Source organism: Suricata suricatta, chromosome 14, assembly GCF_006229205.1.
Source record: "Suricata suricatta isolate VVHF042 chromosome 14, meerkat_22Aug2017_6uvM2_HiC, whole genome shotgun sequence".
NCBI classification, from domain to species: Eukaryota; Metazoa; Chordata; class Mammalia; order Carnivora; family Herpestidae; genus Suricata; species Suricata suricatta.
In genome coordinates this window covers 47,006,909-47,016,822 of record NC_043713.1, presented here as the reverse complement: position 1 = coordinate 47,016,822, position 9,914 = coordinate 47,006,909, and the positions used below count along the sequence as shown (strand labels likewise).

Sequence of the window (9,914 nt, the reverse complement as noted above, 5' to 3'; positions counted from 1 at the left end):
CTCCCTTTCCCCACCCAGCCACTGGAAATCTGGAAGCCAGTTTCCTTAATGTCTATTGCACTTGACCCTTCTTTTCCATTCTCTCTGCCAATTCCAAGTTTTACTGCCTGTCGTAATAGAGTCCTAACATTATTGCCACTGTGCCTTTGCATGACCCCAAATGTCCCATCTTATTTGTATACTGCAGTCCAGGTTCAAATATCACCTCCTATATGGGGTCTCTTTGACCCCTAGGATTCTTCTGTCCCCTGCTGACACAGGCCTCCACCCTAAATATTACAGAAGGAACTACCCAGGGATCAGCTCTGTGACCAGAGGCACGTCACCATGCTTAACTTTCTTGAGCCTGTTTCTTCTTCATCCATCAGATAGGATAGATAGCAGGGCGGTGGTGAGAATTTGATAACCTAGCAGGTAGAGATGACCAGTTTAGGGCTTGCACATAAAAGGGAACCTTGCTCTGCTTCCTCAGTTTTCTCAGGAGGTGGTTAACTCTTTGAGGCCTTGGCTCTTACCTTATTCTGAGTGCCTAGCAGAGAGCAGGACATAGAGCAGGAGCCCGATGCATGCTGAACAGACACACATATAAACGGAAGAATGAATAGAAAACCCTCTCCATTCCTTCAGACTCTGTTCAACCCCCTATGCACGTTTGCCAAATTAATGCTCCACCAGTTTGGCTTTCAACACGTTACTTCTTGTTTAAAAATCCTCTATGGCTCTCTACTACCCACAGATTCAAATTCCTTTTTTATTTATTTTTTATTTTTATTATTTTTTTAAGGGAGGAAGAGGGGATGGGGTGGGGGAGGGGTAGAGGGAGAGAGAAAGAGAGAGAATCTCAAGCAGGCTCCATACCCAGCGCGGAGTCCAATGAGGTGCTCGATCTCATGACCCTGGGATCATGACTGAGCCAAAATCAAGAGTCGGATGCTCAACCAATGGAGCCACCCTGGGGCCCCTAAGATTTTACTTTTAACCTCTACACCCAACGTGGGGTTCAAACTCACAGCACTGAAATCAAGAGTCACATGCTCTACCCAGTGAGCCAGCCAGGTGCCCTTCAAAGTTTTTATTTTAGAGTTAGGAGTATCATGATCTGGCCCTATATACTGTTTTTCAACCTTACATCCCATTATTCATTGCTATAACTCTTTTAAAGTACCTGTTTAGGAGGTGCACTCATTGCCAGCCACTTCCAAGAAGTACTTTCATCTCTGATCCTTCATTGACACTTGGTCCTCTCACCAAAAGGCATTTCCTTCTTCTCTCTGCCTAACCACGCCCTACCCTAGCTTTAGAGAAAGCTAGATGTCACCAAATATCCCTAAAGAAACTGAAAAAAAGTCCCCAATAGTTTCACCATTTGTTTGGGCACATTTTATTCCAGAACTTACTTCCATGCATTGAAACATATTTTTTTAAATTGTTAATTGAGAAGAAGCAATTCCTATAACAACCACATGCTTATTTATACTTAGATAAGAAAAAAGACGCAAATAAAAATCAGCATGATCCTGCTAGCCAGTGATTTAACTTCTGGTCACAATGTAGTCTTTAGACACATACTAGTATTTAACACAACAATCCCATTCACTGAGGTTCAGTTGAAATATTGTGATCTATCTGGTTTCTATTCCGCTTTATTTGCTTAGCGTTGTTTCAAAACCCATTTTTCATGTCATTAAGAAAGCTTAGTAAAATTTTTTTTCAAAAATACAAGCACAATAGCCCATTGTTTGAGTAAACCATAATTTACTTAGTATTTCCAATGTTCACATTTAGGGCTTCTTTTTTCAAGTTTTATTTACTTTAAAATAATGCTACAATGAACATTTTTGTGCATAAATCTTTGACCTTGTTTCTCAATAGCTTCTTAGGATTAATATCGTAAGTGCATTTCTGGGACGCCTGGCTAACTCGGTCAGTAGAGCATGCAACGCTTCATCTCAGGATCTTGAGTTAAAGCCCCATGTTGAGTGTGGAGCTTACTTAAAAAATAATAAAAAATAAGGGTGCCTGGGTGACCTAGTTGGTTAAGCATCCAATGCTTGATCTCAACTCCCAGGTCATGATCTCACAGTTTGTGAGTTTGAGCCCTGCATCAGGCTCTGTGCTGACAGTGCGGAGCCTGCCTGAGATTCTCTGTCTCCCTTTCTCTACCACTCTCTCTCTCTTTCAAATAAATAAACATTTTTTTAAAATAAGAAACAATAGCTACATTTCTGCAGTGTTTACTCCGTACCAAGCATTTACTGCATTGGTAGCGTACTGAATCCATTATAACAATGCTATAAAGTAGATATTCCCATTTCACAGAGGACAATGCTGAAGCACAATCGATTATATGCTCTGTATGCTCAAAGCCATGATAGTAGGGCCAACATTTAACCTAGCCAGTATGACTCCAAAGATCATGCTTTCAATCATGATCTTTTTAAAACTCTTCATACATATTGTTTGTCACCAGACTTTCCAGAAAGGTTGTCCTCATTGACACCAGCAGCAGTACGGGTACCCACAACCCTCAATCATCCTTCTTTCAAGTGATTGCTAGGTATTTGCATTTCTGTGTGTCATGCGCTGTCTCTTCATGTGGTCTGTTCATTTAATGGTCAAGGTTCCCATGGATCACCAGTTAGTCCAGCTGAACTTCCCAGTGGCAGGCAAAGTGGTGTCCTCTCCCCCAGAATCTGGCTACATCCATCCCACTCTGATGGGAAAATCACCTGAACAAATGCAAACACTAAAAAATAATGCTGTTGTGCCTGGAGATGTAGAACCCTGTAGGCCCGCCTGTTTTTTCCGAGTGTAGAGGAGCCTTCACTTGGAGGCCTATGCATGCAGACCATATGTCAGTTGCATGTTCTGCCACTGTGATTGCATGAGAAATGCTTTCTTCCTTGGTCCTGGGCTGGCTATGCATGTATACCAGAATAATAAAAATACGTATTCTTACAGGGGCATCTCGGTAGCTCAGTCGGTTAAGCATCCGACTTTGGCTCATGTCATGATCTCAAGGCTCATGAGTTTGAGCCCCATGTCAGGCTCTGTGCTGACAGCTCAGAGCCTGGAGCCTGCTTCAGATTCTGTGTCTCCTTCTCTTTCTCTCTCTATGCCCCTCCCCTGCTCATGCTCAGTCTCTCTCTCTCTCTCAAAAATAAATAAACTTAAAAATATTCTTTTCAGACAATAAAAGCTAAGGTTTGCTATGATTAAATATGAAGGTAATACAACATAGAAAGTGCAGTGTATTTCTTTAAATGCTAATACTATAAAAACTCCACAGTTGGATGATGGGTGGCATTATGGGCAAGAACACTACCCTTTTGGAAGACTGAGGACATCTCATGGATGCATCTGAAATGTATTTTCCTAACACAGTCTGATGCTACCACTTGTTCACCAGTGTGCTTCTCTGGGGTTCCTTGTATAATGACAACAGTCAGCACTCAATAGTCACCCACTATGGGCTAGACACTTCGCAAGTGTTCTACACATGCTCTGGTTCTAATCTGCACAATAACCACGCAAGGCAGATAGGACTTGCTTCAGCCCGGAAATGGAGAAATTGAGGCAAAGGGGTCCCAGAGTTAGTGAGAGAATTGGGAGGAGCCATGATGGCGGAACAACATGGAAGGTTTTTACGTCTCGCATCCATGAATTACAGCCAGATCACCACTAAACCATCCTGCACACCTAGAAAACTGATTTGAGGATTAGCACGACAATCTGTACACCCTGAACCACAGAACTCAGCAGGTACGTGGCGCAGAGAGGTGAACTGTGGGAGAGAGGAGCCGCGGAGGGCAGGGAGCTGTGTTTGCTTGCGGAGAGAGGACGGGCTGCTGGGGGAGTGTGCAGCACCCCCCACACACTCAAAAGTGAGAGGGTTGGGATCTGCAAACTCAAGCCTGTGCCCTTCTCACGGTGGGCTGGTGTGATAGGCCACTGCACCCTAGATGGCTATCCTTTCCAGCTTACAGTTTGCTGGGCTGTGTCCAGTGGAGATTTCTGATGGATCAGAGGAATTTGAAGAGAAAATGCATTTGTACTATTGTCTTTGGAAATCTACTCTAAACACCTAGTGGAGATGAGAGTTACTGAAACACACCTCCCCAGATTAACGACGTATCTAAATCCATTCTTGGCTTGAACTATTGTCCTTAATAAATTGGTAACACAGGCTTACATGACTGTTCGTACCGCCCATGGACATGCCCCATCACCTATTTTCCTCGGCTTCTCACACAAGTTATAAGAGCCTGGAGGCCCTACATCATCTTCGGCAGGGACTGCAGTAAAATATTCTCCGTCTTTCCTCCACATAGTGCGAGGACAGTGTCAGGGGCTGCGGGTACCAAGCACTGAGGGAAGGGCAGGACGTGAGCTCAGGCAGGACAAGGAGACTTGGAAGATGGCCCTATGGTAAGAAGTAGCAGGAACACAGTCTCCCCTGGGCATCTCCTGTGTAGGGAGAGGAGGAGGTCTTAGGTGACGAGTAGTAGGGGCAAAGGCTGAAATACTTTCAGTTCCACGAGGTATGCTGGCGTTTAGTTGAACTCAGTGCATACAACTCTTTCCTTTAAATACTTTGATGTATTTTTGGTGACAATACGGATGTGGCTTTCTCTGCTATTAGCCTGAGGGCTCCAGGACAGGATCACAGCCTGTTCTCCTTGGTACTCACAGAACCTAGCATTTAGGAAATACTGGGATGAGTACTATGAGTAAGTCACAGTTTATAAGCTGCTATATATGGCTCTGTTACTTGCTGACTTCAATCTTCATTAAAAATCCCTGAGCTTCTGGTCAAGTCTCTCTCTCTTTTAAGTATGCTTCACATCCAGTGCAGAGACCAACATGAACACCCTGAGATCAAGACCTGAGCGGAGATCAAGAGTCGGACGCCCAGCTGACTGAGCCGCCCAGGTGCCCCTCATCAAGTCTTATTTAAGTGTTGCATCTGGTCTCAGATGTCTTGAAGAAATTAAGGAAGAAAACTAAAGTATCTATGCCGAATTGCCAAGAGGAAAACAGTGACACTTTCCATCACCCTGCCTTTCTCCTTGGCTGCCAGAAATGATCAGAAGTTCCGTGGGGAAGGTAGATTTCAGGGAGAGGAGTTGGGGTGTTGAGGACACCACCTCTTTGGGCATTCTCCATTTCTAGTCTTGGCGGTCTAACTTTGATTTGATGGAGGAAAGCAGCAGGTCTGCTGGCGCCGGGCCAGTGTTTTAGATCTATTCTGGGTGTGAGTTCTAGTGGGCAGTGGCAGCGCTTTTACGGAACGTGCAGTAAAATAATCTGATCTGAACTGGAGCCTGCATCTGACGATTCTCATGGTCCTGCCTGCCTGGCGTGCTCGTGAAAACTGCAAAAACCCAGAACCTAAAATATCCTGGCCTTTGTTGTGTGCACCTTATATATTTTGCATTTTTCTACTAATAGCTACCTACTTAAGGTATGCTAGTTGCATAACTTATATTATCACCAATCCTCACAACTCTGCAAGGCAAAATATTACTAAACCTACCCTTACAGATGAAGCAACCAACGCAAAAAGTTTGTGATTTTCCTAAGCTGGAGCCCCCAGAGATCACAAATTTATAACCGCCTCAGCAGGCATCGGAGCCCCTTATTATTTCCACAGCGTCAGATGGTTTTTGTTATGAGTGATAACCACTGTCATCTCTAAGCTAATTTTCAGACTTCTTGTTCTGCAAAATTATTGAAAAAATTTTTTTAATGTTTACTTACTTTTGAGAGACAGACAGTGCCTGAGCAGGGGAGGGGCAGAAAGAGAGGGAGACACAGACTCCGAAGCAGGCTCTAGGCTCCGAGCTACAAACTGTGAGTGAGATCATGGCCTGAGCTACCCAGGTGCTCCCTGCCAAAATTATGTTTTTTAAGGGTTAGTGATTACTTGCAGCTTCTTTTTCTTTCTTTTTAAAATGGACTCCTGGGCGTGTCAATCAAAATTGTTGGTTGCATACAAAAAAAAAAGTTTTTAGAATGGGCACTGGAAAGGGACAATATTAAAGTAAGTGAGAGACGGAGAATCCCAAAACCAAAAAACTTCAGCAGACCAAGACTTACTTTTCAAGTTCTAGTCCTCTGTGCCCACAGTCTTCTCAAGGACTTTGTATGCAGAAACTTCCTCTTCCTAAAGTGTCCCCTCCTTCCCTCCTTAGCATCCAGGTAGGTTGAAATCGGGATCTTGCCTGAGGCCGCCCCCACAGACCTCACCTCAAATAAAAAGCTCCTTTTTCAAATGTTAATAACATTCACGGAACCAGTCTGACTGCTCGTTTGATGGATCACTTAATCAGAGTCTGCCTTGCATTTTTATTTAAATGTGTCGAGCTTTTGCTTTCCCCTATTTTTGCTATAGAAGGTACCTGGGCAAAGGGCCACACTTCTTTTTTGCTTTTTTATGGTGTTACGTACACTGAAGTTGCTCAATAATATTTAATTAGTGATTAAATAGGTGAAAAATAAGTGAATTTGGAATAATTAGGGAGTAGGTAGATTGAGTTGTTATAAATAACGACTGACATTTAAAAATGTTTTTAGTTTTATTTTTTAAAATTTATTTATTTATTTTGAGAGAGAGTGTGTAAGCACGAGCAGGGGAGGAGCAGAGAGAGGGGGAGAGAGAGAATCCTGAGTAGGCTCCACTCTGTCAGTGCAGAGCCGGACCCGGGCTCCATCGCACAAACCAAACCTCAGGATCATGACCTCAGCTGAAACCAAGAGCCGGAGCTCAACCAACTGAGCCACTCAGGAACCCCAACAACAGACACTGTTAAGAGTACTTTAAGATGAATTAAAATCTTTCATGAGTAGTCTCCTTTGTATCTCAGAATAACCTACTGAGAATATTGGGTTGGAGAGGTTAAGAGACTTGCTCTTGAATCTCTGATGCTTCTCCTCCAAATTTCATCCTATTTTCCTTACAGTTGACTTTAAAGTACAAATACAAGATTAAATCTGGAGATGTAACCCGCATCATACATCCTCACCAGCAGAGGGCGCAGGACCATGTATGGGTCTTAGAATAAGACCAGTTTGTATAACTGGCCCTGTATGAGAGCGGGGCATCACTGGGCAAATTATTTCATTTTACTGAGCCTCATCTGTAAATATTGATAATAACACACCATCACCCCTTCCTTGCAGAGTGCAAAGGATTAGAAATATTCTGAGGCTGGCACACAGTAGGTGAACAGTAAACCTTATCTCTGATGATCCCTATAAGAGGGTTGAGCACAGGAACAGTGTGAATGTTAAATAAAATATCGATTCTTGTTTGATGCTTTAATAAGCATTTGAAATTAGTTTGTATGTTTGACACTTAAAATAGGCAGAGAGTTATATCAGATGGTAAAGAAATGAATATTGATGAAACAATTGATATTGCTGGCAAGAGTGTGAGGAAGCAGACTAGGACAGCCTTTCTGGATGGATGCCTTCAGAGCATGATACGCCATTTGCCCCCATATTTATTTAGCCTAAGAAAATGTTGGACGGTAGCAAGATTTAGAAAAACAAAGGAAGTCATCACCACACTCTTTATAAAAGCAAAACTGGAAACAACCTAAATGTTCAATGTAGGGTACAGATTTATTTATTATTATTATTTTTGGATGTCTTATTTATTTACGGAATCTCCACATTCAACATGGGGCTTGAACTCACAGCCCAACGATCAATAGTCAAATGCTCTTCTGACTGAGCTAGGTGCCACTAGGGTACAGGTTTAATAACTGTAATCTCTTCATCAAATTGAACGCTATTAATCATTAAAATCATTCTACAGAAGAATATTCTAAATGAAAAAGATGATCGCAACACAGCAAGCAAAAATCACAAGATCTGAACTATGTGCTTTCACTTGTTTAAAAATACAGGACAGAAATAAAAAGTTTAAGTTATCCTGTAGCAGATAACATTAGCGGTGCTTTTTTAAATTAAAACTTCTCTTCACTGGGGCACCTGGGTGGCTCAGGGTTAAGCCCCTGACTCTTGATTTCAGCTCATGCCCAGAGTGGGGCTCCGTGCCGAGAGCTTGGAAACTGCTTGAGATTCTTTTTCCCTCTCTCTCTCTCTCTCTCTGTCCTCCCACACATGTGCTGTCTCCCTCTCAAAATAAATAAACTTTAAAAAAATCCAAACTTCTTTACTTACCTTATTCTCTAAATGTTGTGCAATTAACATTTATCACTTTTGTAATAAAAAATAGTTCATGGGGTATCTTTCATTAATGCTGCCTACCAGCACAACCAGGCCAGTGGTCATGCAAATTAAGTTAATGGTAATAAAGCCTCTTGGAAGGCAGTTAAACAAAAATAATTAAACTAATGAAATTTCACAGAGCTGGTCACCAAGCTTTGACTTAGCTGCCGTAAGGCTGCTATAAAAGAATCCCACTCTCGTCTGTTTCAAAAGGCCTAAAAATGGCATAAAATAAAATCTGAGCAATTTTTCATGCGAAGGGCCACGTGCCTATCTGTCCTAAGCAAACGTAACCTGAAACTCACCCATATCTCATATGCTCCAGGTTGGCTGCCCATCTCTAGACAGGGTGTATTTGCTCTACATTACTCAATTTACTTTCCTGAACTTGAAGTGGAGTGGAATTTCAATGTAGAGTTACCCATTAGTTCCAGGGCTAAATTTAAACCTTTAATTAAGTTAATACCTTGATCTTAAACGCATGGCTTCTTCCTCAGAAAAGTGTAGAGAAGTGTCTTAGGCATCACAGAGCTTAATAAAATGTGACAATTGTTCCTCACCGCGTAGAAAACCGGTACACATTTTCAGAAGGCTCCTGGTGCCCTCTCGCCCCCGCACCCAACCCCCTCAGCCGGCACAGGCATTTGTTGGGGCCGGGGCCAAGGTACAGCATTCTGTGACTCCTCCCAGGTCCAGACTTGCCGCTCTGGAACTGTCTTTGAATCTTTGGGCAGGAACCCATCTTAAAAGAAGACATGGTAGGTACCGAATGGGTGTTTATGAAATAAATGAAAGTATGCATATTATTTCAGTTTATATGGGATAAAAAGAGATCATATTCCACATTTGCAGGGTGACTAGGGAAATAGGGCGTGAGGCCATTTTAGCTTATCTTGAATAAAAATTGATGTTGGCTTTTGCTAAGAAAGAGATGAAAAGTGACAGCACCATCAAGTGGGGATGGATAAATGAGCCCGTTCAGAAGATGTTCACATGTGTGGGGGCTCTTATGCACCGAGGGGTGCAATTACCTCAGGTGCCTGCGAATGAACGAGACACAGCCTCAGTGGTTAAGCGACAGCCTTAAGGTGAGAGTGTTCACAGAAGGGGTCGTGAACCTACCCGTATAACTATTAATAAAGACCTACTTCTCAGGGCCCAACGGCGGCACGAGGTCCAGCTAACAAGCTCGTGGGCCACATCTCAGCTTCCCTCCAAGTAACTGTCCTGCAGACCCACAGCTCTCCCGGGACCGCATCCTCAAGCCAAGATTCCAGGGTTCTGCTTGCGCCCCCGGATTCCCGATTCCCAGTGCGGGCGCGGCGGCAAAACGTGCTCGCCTCCTTTAGCTGGCTCCCGCGCGCCCCGGGAGCCACCAACTCCCCGCAGGAAGCTCCGACTACCTGGACTCGCCGCAGATGACCCCAGCCCCGCCACCCACTCGGCTTTCCCTTCCTCCTCCTCCTCCTACTTCTCCGGCCCCTCGCCTCCCGCCGCCTGCCTCCGCGGCCGCCGCCTGCGGCTTTGTTTTCCTCCCAGGTTTCATTCCCCACACGTGATACTGTGTTATTGCAAAGAGCGCTTCGGAGCGCGAGCGCAGGGCGCGCGCACCTATAAATACGGACGCCGGGTCCAGGAAGCCGAAGACCGCAGGGGCGGGAGGGCCAGGGACTTGG

The 9,914-nt window shown here is 43.9% G+C and overlaps 1 protein-coding gene across 1 annotated transcript in view; it reads left to right on the top strand.

Annotated features, from left to right (window-relative positions):
* Window positions 1-9,284: 9,284 nt before the first annotated feature.
* Window positions 9,285-9,914, top strand: part of CABLES1 (Cdk5 and Abl enzyme substrate 1) — a 110,572-nt gene continuing 109,942 nt past the window's right edge. Inside the window, exon 1 of the mRNA XM_029921575.1 lies at window positions 9,285-9,326. Within this exon, the coding sequence (XP_029777435.1) occupies window positions 9,285-9,326 (42 nt within the window). The remainder of the gene's footprint in view (window positions 9,327-9,914) is intronic.